Source organism: Pempheris klunzingeri, chromosome 16, assembly GCF_042242105.1.
Source record: "Pempheris klunzingeri isolate RE-2024b chromosome 16, fPemKlu1.hap1, whole genome shotgun sequence".
NCBI classification, from domain to species: Eukaryota; Metazoa; Chordata; class Actinopteri; order Acropomatiformes; family Pempheridae; genus Pempheris; species Pempheris klunzingeri.
The window spans coordinates 24082958-24103506 of NC_092027.1; the positions used below are offsets into that span (position 1 = coordinate 24082958).

Here is a 20549-nt window from a genome sequence, read left to right on the forward strand (position 1 = left end):
ACAAATGTTGAAACTATGGTTTGGATTTGGAGCTTGTAGCAGATTTTAACTGAGCATGGTTTTGCTGTCATCTAGTGGTGCATGTTTGCCACTGAGACAAACCTACTGGAAGATAAAGACAAAGTGAAATCACTTGTCAAAAGTGAGTTGCAGTGTTAAAATTTGGTGTGAAGGTATGGTTATCTTTCATGTGCATGTGCTTGAAGATATCTTACTGTCTCTGGGCATGTTTTGTCACATTGTGCTAATGAGGTTACTTTGGTCCAGTTCACACTGTAGTTTTATTATTGACTGCAGCTGTTTCCATTGCAGACCTTGTTTTCTAGGTCTAGGTTTCTATATATATCTATATATTTTTATATCTACAAGAGCTGCATAAGAATGAGGGTGTGAGCAGGTATCAATATGAAAAGAAAACTGCAGGACAGCCTCTGTGTCCGGCGCTGACACTTTCTTTTTTGTTTTCTTTTGTAACTATCCATCCCAGCCTTTAAGTAGCTGTATGGACATGTGATTCCATTCCCTAATTTTACTGAGTGTAGACCGTCAAAACATGTTTCTGTATGAACACATGGTTATAAAGTACAAAGAGTTGTCGTCTGATCATTCTCTGCAAAGCATAAAAACATTTGTTCCTGACTTCATGCTCATTTTGCTTTTGATGACTGCACCAAGCACACTCCTGATCAATAAGCCCCATTCTTAGAGGACGTGAAGACAAGTGTAATAGTTCAAGTTGCCAACATGTCATATTTGGCTCTACACTTACATTCCAGCTGGTATCATGCTTTATCAGGTTTAGATGCACTCATAAACTGGTTTATCTTGCTGATGTGTTCTCACGCAACGTCATACTACTGACGTTTTGATCTTGGGAAAGGTGAAGTGCATGGAGTTCTTGTGTGAATGTTTTTATTTTATACAAAGTGTGCCAATGCTAAAACAAGAGCAGTGGCATGAATACCTGATGTTAAACTCCAGAGTTAATCTGTGTGCACACTGTGCCTTTCCACAGCTGCAGTGTGATTGCCATTCAACGTCACCTCTGAATATGAAATGGTAAAATATGTTGATATTTTTTGCATAACTGCTAACACAGTAATTATAATACATGTGGGAGTTTGTAGTCATTCTGTGCAGAGCTTTGTCTCTCTGTAGGCTGCAGAGGCTGAAAGGTGAGGGGAGAAAAGACCGAGCCAAGCTGTGTAGGAAACAGGAAGGTCTGTCACTCTGAGGACTCGGAGAGAGAGAGAGAGAGAGAGCTTTATAGGTTTTGTGACTGTCATGTGGGATTAACAGCTGTGCACTACGTGGCCCCTTTTTGCAGACGTTTAGTGTGACGCAGTCCGCTGACAAACTGACAAGAAGCTAATTATTTTTAAAAAAATCCACGTCCTGGTCATAGGGTGACCTCTAAAATACAAATTTCAATCATAAATAAAGAACTTGTAATCAAAATTAACGAGTAGCGCTCTCAGTTACTAACAAGGCTCATGATGGCAAAGAAAAGTGCTTGTTTCCGTTACATTTCATCCTGCTGGGCATCTGTATAAACATGAATGATTTCAGTGATTTGTCGAGTCTATACGCTGAAATTTATGTTATATTGTCATCCACACTGCAACATGTAGTGGAAACTTGATCGTTGTTTAGGATGTGTGGCCTCATCATTATCACCTATCATCATCTATCTCTGCAAAGCAAAGAACAGAAGGACTCTAACTTCACTCAATATGCTTAGGATGAATATGTCAAAGACCTTCACATGAGACCTGTAGATGAGATGATGGCAGTTGCTGTCTCGGAGTACTTCACATTTGCCATTAAAAGCTGTTTTATTTGTTATCGTGAAGCTCATTGATGAAGGTAAACACTATGCTGTTTATGCCTTTTTCTATCTAAGACCCTTTCGGGGGATTTTAACTATCCTGCTGCTCAGCCCCCTCTCCAACAGTCCACTAGTGACTTGTCCTAGAGCTGGAGCCATCACAGCCTTATACGTAGGGAAGAGGAGATACAGAGTAAAAGAAATGATGAACCTGAGTTGAAATTGAAATTGAAATTGAAATTGAATTGAAATCACCATCACCTATATTTATTTGAATAACATGATCAATTCATCAACTTTTGCGTCTTCTGCATGCTTCATATGTCATAATATATATATATAATAGTTTTGGCTTTCAATTATTATTGAATATATCTTTGTTGTTACAGTAGTAAGTGTTACAGTAGTACAGTAGTAAGTGGCAGAAGCATTAACAAATTTGCAATGATAAAGCACAATATCAGCAGCTTTCCATGAATTCCACGTCCACAAAAGAGACCAATCTGGTCACTTTATATTAGAGGACTATAAGAATTGTCCTTATCATTGTTGAATGTGACATTGTTTCCCCTTTTTAAGATTAATCTCTTTGTGGGGTGTAGAATTCTCCATCCCATCTAAACTGCACTGTTTTCACGAGACCTGTAAGCTCTTTCATGACACTCTCCCTGGCCCTCTTCAAGTTCTTCTCTGTGTACGTATCAGATGTTGGTCGTGCTTGCTCTCTCACTTCGTTTTCACTTTTAAGCAGGTTGCTCAAACTTTCAACTTCAGCACAGTTGCCATAGGACCACTCCTTATGTTCACTTGTCTTCAACCCAAACAAATTCCCACATGATCTGCAAGGAGGCATTGGTCCTCTGTCACTTAAGCGGAGCGCCTGGCACCTGACATACGCTGGAAGTTTGATGGTTCCATCAAAATATGTCTTCTTCTCCTTTTTTGGATAGTAGGTCATCACTGCACCTGCAACGTAAGTTTCCCAGTTGCTAAGACAGGACGCAGCCACAACGATTCGCCCAGGAAGAGAGCCGGAAGTGGACATGGAGACTCCATAGTACCGGACTGATGTGGGGATCTTGGTATTCTGAGAGACACAGATGGTGGAGCTGACCAGATCTGTTGCTTGATCCACCTTCAGCTGAAGGATGAGCGTTTGCAGCTGCTTTATTATGGCATTTTCCTTCTCTTGTCCAGTCAGGTCGACGATCTGCGAGCAATCACAAATATTATCGAGCTGTGATCCCCACAAATGTTATATCATTCACTGAGGCATGGTCTGAGATTGTGAAATATAGTAATATACATTACTTTTGTTTTGTGTTTACCTATAATTATAAACACTTTCTCTAAATTGTTAACACAAGTACTTTCCTAGACAAGATTAGCCAACTAGTTGATTTTCTACTCAAAACCACATTCATCAAACACCAACTCTACATTTAAAATGCACAAACTTTCTCTACATACACTAACTAAATCATTCTCTCTGTCGTCTCTCCCTTGTCTAGAATTTCTTTTTCTCTCTGCTCCTCTGTGTTGTATCAACCTTGAACAAAATGTCCATGTAAGTGAGAGGATGTCTACTTCTCCCATTGAGATGGGTCTATTTTACACAACTTCCAGTAAACCAGCTATTTCTCAGTGCTTCAAATGCTTATCTGTTCTTTCAAAAATGCTTATCAGCTGTTTCAGTACTGCTTTAGAGCTGCTGTTGTGGCAGAAGTAGAGGCTGTATGTCTTATTTAAGGTTTTCAACATTAGGTTTTCCTTTCTGGCATGCTGCGTGCAAGCATTTGTAAAGAAGACGAGAACAGCACGCTTTGTGTTCCAGGTTTTTACATAATCACAGTTTCAAAGCACAATTAGCCCAACACTCGTCTGTTGTGTACTGTTAAGCATCGATACTATTCATGTTGCAGTCTCTGAAATGCCAGCCACTGTTGAAAGTCATTGTTCTATGACTGGACTGCACGTTCCTCTTGGATAGAAAACGTGCTAATGTTTGGTATTGAGTCTGTTTCTCCTGTTTTGATAGAGAAGGTTAATTTTGCATTTTGAAAGGTAGAGTTGATATTGATGACTAATTGCGTGAAGAGTGTTAAGCATTTAGAAATAGCGTCTTATGATATAGATAAATACTTGTTTGCAGTTACATTTGAGGATGTTCAGGTGTAGAAGCAGTTTTATACAATGTGACTTTGACTTTCATCTTACCATGTCGAGCACACAGGAAACTGGACTCCTCTTGGGTAGCTGAGAGGAATAGAGTTGAAAAGGCTGAGGGTAAATGCTCTTCAGCATATTCAACATGTTGTCATCACTCAGAATATCTTTTGGGCTATAGCGTGGATTGTTGATCTGTCCCAGGAAGAAGATGCAGTGAAGAACCTGTAAAGTCAAAGAGTGACTGAGAAGCATTATGTGTACGAAACACACCATGACACGGCCATTCAGTCCGTCCAAAAACGGAACAGGATGTAGCAGTCTCCATCAGACCGGACCTCCATCAGACATACCTCATCCACTAACTCGGTAGGATGTCGTTTTGCCTTCAGGGACACCATTTCATCGATAATTATGAATGCATTCCTTCTGAAATAATTCTGCTTTTTCAGAAATTCTTCTTCTCTGAAATCACAAAAATCAAGTACTTTTAGGCAATTTAAAAGCAGAACCGTAACAAGTTGTGGTTCAGTAAATCAGTTGACTCACCTTGTTAGCTTCTGTGCTGCAGCCTGATGTGATCATAAATAATACACAGTAGACATTTAACAACAATTACACATTTAGCTGACAACACATGCAGTTAGTCAAGAGGAATTTAATCATAATGATACAAAATCTTAACAAAGGAAACCACATAAAAACAGCTACTCACCATTGTAGGTAATGGGTAAATGAAAGAACCGAAGGAAGTCTGGCTAAACTGTTGGTGAAATTCCAGAGAAATAAAAGTGCATGTACACAAATACCAGCTGAGATCTTTTGTGCAAGTTGTAGGTTGTTTGTGTTCTTGGGTGTGGCGTTCAAAGCAGCACGTAGGTTGCTGAACTGAACTGAAAGTACTGGAGGAAACGAAAGTAATAAGAACGAAACTTAACCCTTTCACGCAAAGAGTTTTCTTGTATATGCTTGAGTTTTGATGGCACTGTGTATGGGCAGTGTGTGTGTGTGTGTGTAATATCTCTAAGCTGTAAGCGTCACTGTGAATTTGTTGTGGCACGCCACTTTGAAAAAGAGTTAATAAATGTTAATAAAACACACGTTCAGGTGTGCATTTGAACAAACAGCGAGCCCTTTGAGTTGTGGTTACCCTGCATAACATCACTGAACAAGATGCACAATGAGGACATTTTCTGTGCTCAGAGGCCCGTTACCTTATGATCTGTTCATGCTCCGCTCACGTAATGTGAGAAAAACATTCAAACATTTGAGAATTTCACATTTCTTCTATTTAGGATACTTTCTAGAGATTTTAATCGGGCAGATGCTTTTAAAACCCAGGCGTAGCCAATGTGGCTATTTACACCCGGGTATATGTTGGAAAGTATTTTTTTCTGTTTATGGTACCCTGCCTTTTATATTTGCATTTGACTTATGTTAAGCTAAACTAACCAAGTAGTTTTGTTGTCTAAACCAAATTGTGACTGAAAACTTGAGGAAAGTAAAACAGAAATATAGCCTCCTCCCCAACAGTCCACTAGTGACTCGGAGCCGTCACAGCCTTATACGTAGGGAAAAGGAGATTCACAGTAAAAGAAATGATAAACCTGAATTGACATCACCATCATTTTATTTTGAACAGCATGATCAATACATCAACTTTTGCTTCTTCTGCATGCTTCATTCAAACACTTTTGGCTTACAGTTACTGTCACAAAGGCATTTGTATCTTTGTTGTTACAGTAGCAAGTGGCTGGAGCATTAACACATTTGCAGTGGTAAGCACAATATCTTGACAGCTTTGATTATATGAATTGCACGTCCATAAAAAAAGCACTGATTTCAGTGCTGAGAGGGTCAAGAATCACATTAAAAGAGATCAATCTGGTCACTTTATATTAAAGGACCATAAGAATTGCATCATATTGAAAACAGATATATTAGATCACTTTTTAATGATAAAGGATCACATACATTTAACTCTGCTTAAAGACAATGTAGCAAAAACAACCAGGGTGGGAAATATAATCAGTGATTCAGATTGTGTAGTGTGTTTTTATACAATTAATACTGCAACTACCAACACAAACAAAAATTTGTGTGTGACAAAGAAATGAAGCGTTTGGGCCGTAATCGTCATCGTCGTGCTGTTTATACACCGTGCATTTTCTTACATTGCTATCATATACTCTGTACATAGTCTATATTTATATTCTATCCAGTGCAATATTAATATTTGCAAAGCAGCTCGGCGTCTTTTCTGTTGTATATACTGTATATTGTGTGTTTGCCACGCACCTTAAAGTGAAAGCCCACATTTTGTTGTATCCTGTGAGCAATGACAATAAAGTCATTCTATTCTATTCTAACCAGAGAAACTCATATTTCTTAGAGGAAACTTAAAAGTAATATTTGCTACACCTGCAGTGGAGACGAAAACCTTTAAGTTCGACCTTAATCTTTACCCTGCAGCAAGCTGGCGCTTTATCCAATGGATTTGAGATTCTGCAGGAATTTTGACTTTTTTGCTTTCACCAGTTGACAGTGCTCTTGGTCCAAACTCTTCCCGACAGCGCCCCCCCTCACTTTTGCCCAGTCCTTCTCCGTCTACACACAAAGAGACAAAAACACACACACACATAAAACAAACACGGGTGGTCAATCATCCGCATCAACAATCACAAAGTCCTGTTTATTCCCAGCAACTGAACAGTAACTTCTCACCATATCTTTGAAGGCCTCCCCGTGGTAATAGCTCCTGGATGCTGGATACTCTATTCCCTCGTCCAATAGCTGCTTGAAGCTTGAAGCCGCCACATGCAGATCCTCTCCATCGTAGGCATACACCTTTCTGTCCTCACAGGTCATCAGAACGAGCTGGTCACACGGGCACGAGGTCCCCTCCACTACGCCGACAACCTGCATGCTAACTACGTCGGGAAGGTAGAATTTCCCCCACCCGTCCACGTCATCATTTTTCCCTCTGTAAGTGGTGTCATCCAGGCCTCCTACTGCCCACTTTGCACCAGCTGGTTTATTTAACTCAAAAGTCTCGTGTTTATGTGTGGACACAAAGCCTGACACCCGCTTCAAGTAATCTGGACCTGCAACACAAGCCAGACAAGCATCTCTGAAGCTTTGCTGGAGACGGTGCAGATCACCCGCTGACCTGAAAGGCAGAGAAGTGACACCGTTTGGAACAGGGGTGTCAAACTCATCGTAGTTCAGGGGCCACATACAGCCCAATTTGATCTCAAGTGGGCCGGACCAGTAAAATCATAGCATAATAACCTATAAATAACGACAACTCCAAATTTTCCCCCTTGTTTTAGTGCAAAAAAGCACAAGTACATTCTGAAAAAGTTCACATTTAATGAACTATCTCAGTCTCAATGAACACCTCTTGTTTGTGATAATCATAGCATCTCGTGATTTCTCTACATTTCCACTGAATCAAGAGTTCAAACAAACAAGATAACTGGGAGGAAATGTGTATTACACAACACACCTCACTTCTCAGGTATCTTGTCACGTGTCAGTGAAGTGTCTCTGAACAGCTGAACAGAAAACTGGTTCTTACCTGTAGCTGCACACTGGAACACTATCCGTCATCCTGGCTCTCTGTCACCTGCACAACAAAATGCTTTATTTGTATTATCCTTGATCAAAATTTGCTCCTTTAGTCAGAATTCATCCGACGAATAAATTACTCATTATCACTTTCATTTTCAGGGCTCAAGGCTTCAGGTGTTGTTATATTTACTTATCGCTAAATAAATATTGCGCACAGAAAATTAGTACACACAAATCATTTCTCCGTAACGCCCCCCTAAAAAGCTCACATGTGTAATAAAAGGTGCAGAAATCAGAATCTCAGTCAGACTTTAACTGCGTATATAAGTCTCCCTTTGTGCTTCCTCTAAAACAGAAGTAAAAAACTAGTCTTTGTTCTTCACAATTATCTTCAATGTAAAAAACATAATCACATTTAATAATTTTGCATTTGAAAACAATGTTTGAAAGCATTAAAAAGCATTTTTACCGTCAACGTAACTAAAGTGTGTTAACGGAGAAAGTCCGCACCCCTGTGCTGCCTTCAGGTGCTCCACAAACGTCACCGTTACAAGCATTTTTTGGGACTTCCGATGTGTCAGTGAAGGCAACAAGACGTGACGCCGGAAGTTGTGTTTGACCTACGTGCGCGTTTTACGTGTGGTCCAAGTTAACTCAAGCTTTACTGCAGCTTCTACTGCAACGTGATGGGATTTAAAGGTTTAAATCAGAGCGCAGTTTCCTTCCGCTAATGTGTTTGCAGAAATCCAGTATAAAGCGCACACAACAAAAACAACGCGGGTATTCGCTGCGCTTCCTACGTTGGAATAGACGTCATCACGTTGTGAGCTATCACGTGATTTTCTTATTTAGAAAAATATGTGTAAAAAAACGATTTTCAGTTGTTTATGTTTTTATAGCGTTTATTTAGTTAGTCTGGACATAAGTCTATACATATTATTAGGACTTGGGATATAAAGGTTGTATTCATCAATACAACCTTTACGTGTTCATTTTCATGACTGTATTTAAAGACATTATTTCATAAGGTTTATCAAACGTGAGGGTATTTGGTCTAATGTGGTGGAGCACACACATCTGTTAAGTTGTCTGCATGGTGTCTTTGCTCAGGTCCTTCTCTCATCACTGTCATTTTTATTATCACCATAACATGGTCGTGAATAACGTGACCAACTCATCACCTTTTGCATCCTCTGCATACTTTATTACAGCTGTAAGAGTTAAAAATAGTTGACTCACAATTAGCTTACACATATTGCAAGAGTTGTAACAGTTTGCAGAGATAAAGAATGATTCACAAAAAAGTAGGAATAACATTGGAGAATCACATCAAAAGAAATTAATTAGTTCATTTTATGATAAAGGACCATAAGAATGGTACTGAACATTAAATAGGAGAAACAGCTTGTGGGGTGTAGAAATTATTATCCCATTCAAATTTCACCATGCGCAGCAAACCTATAAGCCTTCTCTTGACTCTCTCTTTGGTCTGCTCCAAGTTCTCCTCTGTGTATGTATCAGATGTTGGTCGTGCTTGCTCTCTCACTTCGTTTTCACTTTTAAGCAGGTTGCTCAAACTTTCAACTTCAGCACAGTTGCCATAGGGCCATGGCCTCTGTTGCTCCTGCTTCTGTTCACTTGTCTTCAACCCAAACAAATTCTCACATGATCTGCAAGGAGGCATTGATCTTCTGTCACTTAAGCGGAGCGCCTGGCACCTGACATACGCTGGAAGTTTGATGGTTCCATCAAAACATGTCTTATTCTCCTTTTCTAGATAGTAGGTCATCACTGCACCAGCGACGTAAGTTTCCCAGTTGCTAAGACAGGACGCAGCCACAACGATTCGCCCAGGATTAGAGCCGGAAGTGGACATGGAGACTCCATAGTACCGGACTGATGTGGGGATCTTGGTATTCTGAGAGACACAGATGGTGGAGCTGACCAGGATCTTTTTCTTTGTTTGACCTTGCTTCAGCTGAACGTTGAGCGTTTGCAGCTGCTCTATTATTTCATTTTCCCTCTCTTCTGGCTGACAAACTGTCCATTTGACAATCTGTAAACAATCAGAAATATTATTGGGCTGTTGTTAACCCCACATACACTTTGTCATTCACTGAGGCTGGCTCTGGCTCTGAAAAGCAATAATATACGTACACTCCATGGCCACGTTATTTGGTGCACCAATACAATTTATTGCAACCCGATACCACCTATCCTCCTCCCACAGTACAAAGACATGAAGCTTAGGTTAATTGGTGACTCTGATAGGTGTGAGTATGAGTGTGACTGGTTATCTGTCTCTATGTGTTGACCCTGTGACTGACTGACAGGGTCCAGGGGGTACCCCGCCTCTCACCTAATGTCATGATGATTAACTCCAGCCCCCCAATGACCCATAAGGATATGCGGTATAGACAATGGATGGATGGATAAACATTAGAAACACACCTTAATACAATGCAGTTCAACACTGCTGTAAACTACACCCTAACTAATAAACATAGTTACATTAATACCTCTCTAATACTGGACATTATTTTCTTTGTTACGGTAGAATTTAAGGCTGTGCTGTTGCACTGGATTGCATTATTAACAGGCCTACCTAAGAAAAAGAAAAACTGCCACAGAGAGTACATTATTCTGAAACTGTATCATTTGAGGATGTTTAGGTGAACAAGCAGTTCTGTACAACTCAGCAAGGAAAAACTCTTACCATGTCGAGCACACATGAAATTGGACTCCGCTGGGGCAGCTGAGAGGAATAGAGTTTAAAAGGACGAGGGAAACAATTCCTCAACTCATTAAACATGTCGCCATCAGTCACAATGTCCTCTGGGGAAATTGGTGGATCTTGGATTTTTCCCAGGAAGAAGATGCTGTGAAGAATCTGTGAAGTCATAACACATTCAAAGAGATTCAATATTTTCTGTGTTGTGTGTGACTAAGAAACATCTGCCCAAAAACAGAAAACTTCATAACAGTCTCCATCAGACCAGACCTCCATCAGACATACCTCATCCACTAACTCCGCAGTTTGTTCTGTGGCTAGTTGTAACATTTCATTGATAATTATGAACGCATTCCCTCTGAAAATATCTCTGTTCTTCAGACGGCCTTCCTCTCTAAAATAACAAACATCAGTAGTTTTTAGGGAATTAAAAAGCAGAATGCAGCCGTAACAAGTTGTGGTTCAGTAAATCAGTTGACTCACCTTGTCCTCCGTGCCGCAGCCTGATGTGATCAGAAATAACACAGTAAGACACTTTACAATCATTATACATTTCACTGACAACACACATGAAAGTAGAGTTTTAGCATTTAATCATAACGATACGAAATGTTGGCCAAGGAAACCACGTAAAAGCTACTCACCATTGTGGGTAAATGAAACAGAAAGAGATGAATGAAGCCCTGCCCCCTGATTTCTAGGTGCCGCTCCTTATTTGGCTTCATGTTAACAAATTTGAATACAACATGGTTTCTATTACATCCACTGATCTGCTCCACAACCAGCTTAACTTGTTCTACTGGGAGGTCTCAGTACTGGTTTACTCACTAATGGTACAGAGGAAAATCCTTTCAAGTACGTGACTGTACATAGAGAGAGGCGGGAAACACATGAAGCGAGACACACAATGAGACACACGTGGCAGATGCTGAAGTCAAAATTAAAAACTGCTTGAGAAAATCGAGTAAGACCCTAACATGAATGCAAAACATTTCACCACTTTATTGGCTGGAGAATGACATATCTCTTGAGCAAGTGACAGGATGCCTGTGCATGTAGGTGTGGTGCTGCAAATTCTGCAAATGTGTTGAAACAAGTTGCGTATCTGAAATCAGAAATGGAAAAAACCCACTCGTGCAGTGACAACTAACCGCAAGTACTAAGAGAGGAAGTGCATTGAGGTTTACATGTTGGCTTTCCACAATAGTTTGTATTGGTGTTTTTCACTGCGCACACAATAGTTGATCAACATGTTTTTTTAAGCATACACATACTGACAGTGAACACAACATGTATTACAAAACCAGTAGTGGGGCTGCCAGGCACATATTCATTATTCAATAATATGAAGTTAACCAGGTTTTTTCTTCACTCGGTGGTTTGCACATACACAAGGCTATTTGCTTTTCCTTTATAATATCTGTTTAATAATGTTTTCTTGACCGCATGGCTCATTCAGCTGGCCTGCTGTGCAGTGACTGCAGTTACATGTTTGATGAAAGTAACAAGAGTGTTGTTGAACACACATTTTCATGACTGTATTTAAAGACATTATTTCATAAGGTTTATCAAACGTGAGGGTATTTGGTCTAATGTGGTGGAGCACACACATCTGTTAAGTTGTCTGCATGGTGTCTTTGCTCAGGTCCTTCTCTCATCACTGTCATTTTTATTATCACCATAACATGGTCGTGAATAACGTGACCAACTCATCACCTTTTGCATCCTCTGCATACTTTATTACAGCTGTAAGAGTTAAAAATAGTTGACTCACAATTAGCTTACACATATTGCAAGAGTTGTAACAGTTTGCAGAGATAAAGAATGATTCACAAAAAAGTAGGAATAACATTGGAGAATCACATCAAAAGAAATTAATTAGTTCATTTTATGATAAAGGACCATAAGAATGGTACTGAACATTAAATAGGAGAAACACCTTGTGGGGTGTAGAAATTATTATCCCATTCCCATCCCCATGTGCAGCAAACCTGTAAGATGTTGGTCGTGCTCGTTCTCTCACTTCGTTTTCACTTTTGAGCAGGTTGCTCAAACTTTCAACTTCAGCACAGTTGCCATAGGGCCATGGCCTCTGTTCATTTGTCGTCAACCCAAACAAATTCCCACATGATCTGCAAGAGGCATTTTTCTCTTCATTTGTAGAAGCCATTCTCTTTTCAACTTCAGCTTTTTTACAGATGGTGTTATGTTTGCTTCCAGAATTTGTTGGAATTTAATTGAATCCATTCTTCCCTCTAACTTTTAAATGTTCCCCGTGCCATTGGCTGCCACACAACCCCAACGCATGATTGATCCACCCCCATGCTAACCAGTTGGACAGATGTTCTTTTCATGAAATTCTGTGCCCATTTTTCTCCACACATACCTTTACCCAAAGAATTCTATTTTAACCTCCTCGGCCCACAGGACTTGTTTCCAAAATGCATCAGGCTTGTCCAGATGTTCTTTAGCAAACTTCTGACGCTGAATTTTGGGGTGAGGACGCAGGAGAGGTTTTCTTCTGATGACTCTTCCATGAAGGCCATATTTGTGCAGGTCACTGAACAGATGAACAGTGCACCACAAGTCCAGAGTCTGTCAAATCTTCCTGGTGGTCTTTTGCAGTCAAATGGGGGTTCTGACTTGCTTTTCTAGCAATCCTACAAGCAGTTCTGATATTTTTCTTGGTCTTCCAGACCATATCTTGACCTCCACTGTTCCTGTTAACTACCATTTCTTAATTACGTTCCGAACTGAGGAAATGGATACCTGAAAACGCTTTGCTATCTTCTTAGTCTTCTCCTACTTTGTGGGCATCAATCATTTTCATTTTCAGAGTGCTAGGCGCCTTGGTCAAAGTTATCTGAGAGCTCAAATCTCCTGGGGTTCCCATTCTTTTGCAGGGTGCCGCTTTGCCTTTTTCACTCTAAAATTGTACAAAACAAAAAGAATACACTGATATTGCTTAAAATATTGAAAAGAGTGTTTCATGTTTAACTTTATACCTTTTGGAGATCATTTCATCTTCCACTTGCTTAACTGTTCACATTAACAGAAATTCTGACCAGGGGTGCCCAAACTCCAATCAGGAGTAAAATAGCAGTTTTTGAAGCATATTTCTTGATTTACGGTTAAGCCCAAAATTATTCTTACCCGTCTGTAGAGTAATCTGGCCAAACAGGTCAAGGAAGGTGGTAGGCAGGCAGACTCACTGTTTCAGTAATCAATTGCAAAGCCTTTATTTGTAATAACAGCCTCCAAATGATTCCTGTAATTGCTCACAAGTTTATTACAAAAGTCCATAGGAAGTTTTAGCCACTCTTCCTTGGCAAAAGCTTCAAGATCCTTGAGGATGGAAGGCTTCCTTGCTACAACCCTTTTCTTGAGTACTGTGGTATCTGGTGGGTGCATCAAAGGAGTGTTATTAACAATTGTGTCAGTTTGGTATTTGTGTCTGTTTATCTAAAGGAATCAGACCTGGGAAAGCATGACCTCGGCAGGAGTGACCTGACCTTTGCCTCCTTATCTGGACACAGAGAAAAGCAGATGTTTATGTTACATTCCTTTGCATTTTAACAAAGACACCAGATGCTGAGCTGGGTGGTTAAAGAGGATATATAAGGTGACTAGAGAATGAGCTCAGGAGGAGACGAGGACAAAGGCAGTAGATTTGGCTAGGGGTTATGCTGTCTGTTCCTACAATTGGCTGAACGTCTTCTCAGGCCTCCATGGTGCCTGTTAGACAACTGACCTTTTTGCAATAAACCTATTTTTATTCATTAAGTCGTTGTCAGCGGAAGTTTCCTTTCATCAACTGCTCATCATCATCATCAGAGAAGATACGACAGTACCACCCATACATTCTCAATGGGGTTGAGATCAGGACTTTGACAAGGCCATTCCAAAATGTTCAGGATGTTCTGCAGTGTCTTTGTTGTGATTCTTGGATTAAATTGGATTTGTCGCTGAATTTTTCTGGCAAGCCAAGTTGACACTGTTGCCTTTTGATCCCGTCCTTGGAGAGTTTTCACAGTGTTAAATTCTTATTGTATTTCTAGACAATACTTTGGACAGTTGAAACTGGCACTTTATTGTCTGACAAACCCTATTTAACTGGCAGCCCGACTTTCCAGTTTTCACTGTCTTTGCAAGATGGTGAGCGGTTCTAAAGTGACTGAAACCCTCCGGCAGCAGGTTGTCCAGATGAAGGGCAAGCCATAGCAAGAGATGTTGGTCGTTCCAAATCTGTGATTTCTAGAATATTGCATCTTTACAACATCACAAACTCATTCAAGTCCACAAGAAGGCTGGTTGTCCACGAAAGACAAATGCAAGAGAGGACAGGATAATGCGGAGAATCTCATTTTTTCAAAATGTTGGGTTAAGGTTGCAGTTAAGGTTGCAGACCCCTGGTTTGGGGGCTGTTTTCTGCAGCAGGTGTTGGGCCTCATACAGCTACATGGCAAATGTTTATCAGAACCTTCTTCGACAACATGTAACAACATACAGATTTTAAATACTGTATATACAGCAGGAAAGCATGGTTTCCCCATGTTTGAGCAGGTTCTCTCTGGGATTCCTCCCACAATCCATGGACAATCATGGAGACTTTAAACACCAAATTGCCAGAAAACAATTCAATTCAATTCAATTCAATAGCCCAATATCACAACAGAGTGTCTCATAGTTCTTTACAAAGTTCACTGAAATAAACAAGTGTCAGCGAACAAACAATCTAATAAAGAGTCCAGCAGTCGATGAGGCCGATGGATCAGTCCGAGGCATCACCTGCCCTTTATGACCCTCCTTCTTCGGGAAGGAAAAACTCAAAAAACCCAGTGGGAAAAGAGAAACCTCCGGGAGCACCACAGTGAAGGAGAGATCCAGCTCCCAAGGACGGACAGGCTGTAGCCTTGGACAGACGCACATCCATTGGCTGGTGGAGAACCACATCAGCGGGACCAGTACCAGGATCCATGGGAACCAGGGAACCACATCAGCAGAACCAGGATCAGGATCCACAGGAACCAGAAAACCACATCAGCGGGACCGGGACCAGGACCCACAGGAACCAGAGACCCACATCAGCAGGGCCAGGACCAGGATCCACAGGATCCAGAGAACCACATTAGCAGGGCCAGGACCAGGATCCACAGGATCCACAAGAATCAGCAGATGACTCCTGGGGGAGAGAGAGAGAGAGAGAAAAACCAAATTAGATTGTTAAGAATTTAATTAGATTGTTAGAATCAATAGTGTGACACAGAAATGGGGCAGTTGAGACATACAAAAACAATCCTTCTTATATATGGATGTCCTGGTATAGCACATGTTGGGGAGTTTGTTACAGACCCCCACACGAGCTCAAATATACCTCAAAGAGAGACTGTTGAACCAGGATTCTCTGAAGTCATTACTCAGAAAGATAAGATATTCCTTTATCAGTCTCACGACAGGGAAATTTAAGTAGATATAGAATAAAATATATATGTACAGCTACAGTAGAAAAAATAGAAACAATATAGTGTACAAGTGGGAGATATTACAAGGTCCTGTACATTGTGAGGTAAAGAGATCAATAAATTATCGCAGAGTGAGGTTACTCTGAATAAATATATTGCACAGTTGGTGAACATTATAGTGCCAGATTATTGGTTCTCTTTGAAAAATATGACCCAACAGCAAAGGTAAAGATACCCACCTGTGCAGGGTCTGATGGATCTGAGATTCTCCAGGAATCTCGACTTGTTCGCTGTAACCAGTTGATGATGCTCTTGGTCCAACCTCTTCCCCACAGGTCCCTCCTTCACTTTTGCCCAGTTCTCCTCTGTCTGCACACGACATGCAACATAAAAAAAACCCAAACACTGTCACTGCCCACAGGTGAACAATCACAAAGTCCTGTTTATTCCCAGCAAGTTAGCAGTAACTTCTCACCATATCTTTGAAGGCCTCCCCATCGTAATAGATCTTGGATGCTGGATACTCTATTCCCTCGTCCAATAGCTGCTTGAAGCTTGAAGCCGCCACATGCAGATCCTCTCCATCGTAGGCATACACCTTTCTGTCCTCACAGGTCATCAGAACGAGCTGGTCACACGGGCACGAGGTCCCCTCCACTACGCCGACAACCTGCATGCTAACTACGTTGGGAAGGTAGACTTTTCCCCAATCGTCCACCTCATCGACATCCTCTCTGTAAATGGTGTCGTCCACGTCTCCTATCCTCCATGTGGATCCAGCTGGTTTCTTTAAGTTCACGGTCCGGCGTTTCGATTTGGACACACGATCTAACACCTCTTTCAAATAATCTGGACAACACACAAAAGGCAAGAAGAGTTTAATGGAGTATGGAAAATACTTGTCATTGCAGGGTTTTATGATGTGTGCTGCAAAGATCTGTGTAGTCTACCTTTTATTCCGTTGCTCTGTGGGAAACCAAACAGCTGCTTTGCCCATCTGAATGGCAGAAAACATTTTTTTTTAAAAAGAGCTAAAAGAGGAGCAGGATACTCCCAGCAGTTTAAATTAGGAAAAACATAGCTGAAGCCAAATATAAAATGAAAATTTCAAGTTAGGACAATGGAGAATTATTATTATTATTATTATTATTATTAATTATACATTACTACACCTTCATGAAAATGACCAGACATTAAAAACACTCTGAATAAAGTTAAATTATCCAACAACATTTTATTGATTCTCAGGCAGTGTTTGCTCCTTTCTCAAAAATAATGTGTTGTCCGCAGTTACCATCTTCATCCTGCTTCTTCTCGCCTCCTCTCCCTCAGTACGTCATGGCTGGAGTGTAATTGGGACAGGATCCAAACATAGACAACTGAGGGCAGAACTGGTGCAGTTCAATGATTTATTAAGAAAAATATTGAAAAAAAAAAAAAAAGCCTTACGGGACTGTCGGATAGTGTTGCCTAAGGGTCTAAAACTAGTCCACGTATTAGTCACTTCCAGGTTGCATTGTAGCAACTCCTTATTATCAGGCTGCTCCAATAAGTCCTTAAAGACTCTCCAGCTGGTCCAGAACGCTGCTCGTGTACTGATGAGTACTAGGAGAAGAGACCATATTTCTCCTGTCGTGGCTTCTCTTCACTGGCTTCCAGTAAAATCCTTCTCCTCACCTTCAAGGTTCTTAATGGTCCTTCCAGTTTGGTTTCGGGGGGCAGTCGCCCTCTCTCCATTTAAGAGTTGGCTAAAAGCCTATAGTTTAGGGCTGGCTCAGTCCTGGGACCAGCCCCTAGTAATGCTGTCATAGGCTTTGACTGCCAGAGGACTCCCCATGATGCACTGGGCTCCTCTCTCCTCCTCTCCATCCTTATGCTTCATGTCCCTTTAACTGTACTTTAACTTGGCATCTCCCCTGGAACCTTTTGGTGGTTTTCTCTCAGGTTCCTGTGGATCCTGGTCATGGTTCTCCTAGCTGAGGTTCTGTGGTGAATCACTGCTGTGGATCAGCATGTTATTATTCATATATTAACTGTTGTCATGCTTTGCACCGTTCCCATATTGCTCATTAACTACTACTACTACAGTTGTTATTATTTTGTACAGTACTTCCAATTTGAATACATCACAAAAGGCACTATACTTTAAAAACATACAGGAAATATATATTAGTCACATCGGCAGCTTCCCCCTCAGACATAGTAGCGCCCAGTGTCGTTGACGTCACAGAAAGCTTAAGTGACTGAGAATTGCAGCCCAACTCCACACGACAGGTAGGACACCCAGCAGACAAAGGAAATTTTGAAAAATCAATAACTCAGTAGAACTGTACAATGAAAATAGCAATGCAAATAATTGGAATAACAACAATGTCTGTCTGACATTACTGAGTTAACCCAGATTTAAGGTTGATGAAAATCTGCAGTTAATATAATGCTAAGCACACACAGAGTATCAGGTGGAATTCATGGTTAAAATAACAGGTACTGAAACTGAACAAACAAATGGTGCGGCAAAGATCGTGGCTAGTGGCAGTTACATAAAGAGGCAGAAAATCAAATGGAAAGACACAAACAGGTTTGGGCAATCAGAGAAAAGAACAGGAACAGATGGGGTTGAAATGACTGTAACGCAAAGGCACGAGAAGAATGGAGGCAGACCGGTGGAAGGTGGGTGGGGAAAGCCAGATCACTGAAGAGCAGATGAGTCAGTCAGTCAATCAGATGACGGTGGAAGGAGATAAAATCTGAGGGCCTTTTAAGGTCTTCGTGGTGGTGGAGCTGGTTTTGTGTGCTTGGAAACCTCACAACTTCGTCTTTGATCCATGTTCTTCAGTCCAAATACTCAAGGTCACTTGATGGTCTAATAATGGAGGGTGTTGTATGTTGCTTGGATTTTAAAACCCTCTGATGCAAACTTGAAACGTGATTCATCATTATGTTGTCATCATTAAGTTGTATAGAAAACTTAACTTTCCGTCTCCGATGTCTGAAAACCTCCCTCACCACACGATGAAACTGTCTTTAAGACTTGATACAAACCAGAGAGAAAATATGGGGTTTTTTGTAATTCCTGTACACTGACTCATGAGGTATGAATCATGAGCATTATATGTAGATGTGACTTTATGTCCCCTTTTTTAATGGCATTTTTTGAGTGTCTTGGGACAAAGTTTGATATTACTTATAATTGACCCAAATTCATTAGTGTTCTCATGTGTGAAGTTTGTTCTTTAATGCATTTGTCATATTGTTCTTAGACGGTTTCCTGTGAACGCGGTAGTTTGGAGTTTTATTTTGAAAGCAGATTATACAGGTGGCAAACTTAAACTGTAAAGGAAGTAAAACAGTGCAAATAAGACCGAGGAAACGTAACGTAGCAGAGCACAGAATAAGTAACAATGAACGGTATGAATTTTAAATTATTTTGTATATTAGCCGACTTTTAAGGTACTCACAGAGTTTAATGTATTACTTTGCACTTTGTTTAATCTCTGTTTAGTTCTTGTGTTGGTGTATGAACTACAAAAAAGCTGAACAGGCTTAACAGCTCATTTTTCGCCTGGGACACTACATTAGTTTTCAGGTTCAGAGCATCTTGTAATTTCTTTACAGTTAAACTCAAGAATTCAAAGCACTCACTGGGTGTATTGCCTAAAACTTGCAGTAAAATATAGTATATCACTGCTCATCTAAGTCTCCCTGAACATAAGAGACTCTTCTCATAGAAAACTGGCTCTTACTGGTTGTCGCTCAGTGAATCATCCTCCATTCTGGCTCTCTGTAACCAACAAAACAAAATTTGGATTGTTGAAAGCCATGAGTCAAGTACTGACACAACAATGGATCAGTATGATAAAATGACCTTATTTAGCTTAAATAATACTGTGTATCCATCTGAAACGTGAAGGGTCAACAGCATGACATTTCACAGAGTGAAAGAACTGAAATGGACAAATTATTCTTCAGCTCACAGCACAAAAACACAGAAGGAGCTACTTACTTTTCTGCTGGTAGGCCTATGTCCTCGATCCATCCTCGAGTTACCTGTGGCGTTGCAGCAACACTCCTTTAAATTAAACAGATCAGATGGAGGAGTTTAAAAATTGAAGTGACAAATACTGTAAACTTTCAAGACAACCAAGCACACGCATTATTATTGTATCTTTTAATTAGTTCTGTGGGACATTGGACACAGACACACTGAGGTCCTAGCTTTATCTTTTTGAGGGTTTTGAAATATGAATGCATTTCTGAATTTCCGTGTGAGATGTATGGCCTTTTCTTGTGAAGAATTGTTCTTTTTACATTTTCACAAATTAAATCCAAGTAGTCTGAACGTCTGAATTTCCTCTTCCTGATTACAAGAGTCCTCCTTCGTGCTGCGCAGTTAGTAAAACTGTGGTTGTTAACAAACATGGCGCAGCAACACGGAGCTTGTATTTCCTCTGAAGACGTCAGTCTTTGTTCACCTTTCTCATCAACAAAATGAAAACTGCAGTCAAATTTAAGAATTACACATGTGAAAACAACATTTAGCTAATGTTACAGAAGAGGCACAAAGGTTTTCACCGTTAATGTTACTATATCGTCTTTAATACAAACTGCCTATGTTAAAACAAACCCTTGATAATGGACATTTATCAAACAGACTGAACTAAGAGTATTTACCGCTGGCATCATGAACAGTCTGAGGTCTTTGTCTTCTTCGAGAAAGAAACTTAAATGATCTCTTTCACAGTTTTGTGAATTTTCTCTGCCACCGCTCCCTGTGCTGCGTTCAGGCGCT

At 40.5% G+C, this 20549-nt stretch overlaps 2 protein-coding genes and 1 long non-coding RNA gene across 4 annotated transcripts; all 3 read right to left on the minus strand.

The window, feature by feature from the left end:
• Positions 1-2073: 2073 nt before the first annotated feature.
• On the minus strand, positions 2074-4803 carry LOC139215536 (uncharacterized). 2 transcript variants are annotated; one of them, XM_070846524.1, is made up of 5 exons: positions 4710-4803; positions 4544-4566; positions 4348-4459; positions 4046-4219; positions 2074-3038 (listed from the first exon to the last, which is right to left on the minus strand). In XM_070846524.1, the coding sequence occupies exons 1-5, from the start codon at positions 4710-4712 to the stop codon at positions 2409-2411; spliced, it is 942 nt and encodes a 313-aa protein (XP_070702625.1). In that variant the 5' UTR covers positions 4713-4803; the 3' UTR covers positions 2074-2408. The 2 variants fall into 2 exon arrangements, with proteins under 2 accessions (XP_070702625.1, XP_070702624.1); XM_070846523.1 differs by lacking the exon at positions 4544-4566 and having other exon boundaries at positions 4710-4726.
• Positions 4804-8488: 3685 nt separating this feature from the next.
• On the minus strand, positions 8489-10913 carry LOC139215727 (uncharacterized). The gene is made up of 4 exons (XR_011585528.1): positions 10782-10913; positions 10584-10692; positions 10284-10457; positions 8489-9623 (listed from the first exon to the last, which is right to left on the minus strand). It is a non-coding gene; the product is annotated as an uncharacterized lncRNA (long non-coding RNA).
• Positions 10914-13521: 2608 nt separating this feature from the next.
• LOC139215432 (uncharacterized) lies at positions 13522-20542 on the minus strand. The gene is made up of 7 exons (XM_070846395.1): positions 20432-20542; positions 19764-19829; positions 19504-19541; positions 16711-16757; positions 16236-16609; positions 16000-16129; positions 13522-15480 (listed from the first exon to the last, which is right to left on the minus strand). The coding sequence occupies exons 1-7, from the start codon at positions 20441-20443 to the stop codon at positions 15467-15469; spliced, it is 681 nt and encodes a 226-aa protein (XP_070702496.1). The 5' UTR covers positions 20444-20542; the 3' UTR covers positions 13522-15466.
• Positions 20543-20549: the final 7 nt, after the last annotated feature.

Excerpts from the sequence above, each read along its gene's own strand:
- LOC139215536 (XM_070846524.1), bottom strand. Across the intron at positions 4,220-4,347 it reads CTACCGAGTTAGTGGATGAG|GTTCTTCACTGCATCTTCTT; the intron begins GTATGTCTGATG and ends TTGACTTTACAG. Across the intron at positions 3,039-4,045 it reads TTTCCTGTGTGCTCGACATG|ATCGTCGACCTGACTGGACA; the intron begins GTAAGATGAAAG and ends GATTGCTCGCAG.
- LOC139215432 (XM_070846395.1), bottom strand. Across the intron at positions 16,610-16,710 it reads ACAGAGCAACGGAATAAAAG|ATTATTTGAAAGAGGTGTTA; the intron begins GTAGACTACACA and ends TGTGTTGTCCAG. Across the intron at positions 16,130-16,235 it reads GGGAGGCCTTCAAAGATATG|ACAGAGGAGAACTGGGCAAA; the intron begins GTGAGAAGTTAC and ends TGTCGTGTGCAG.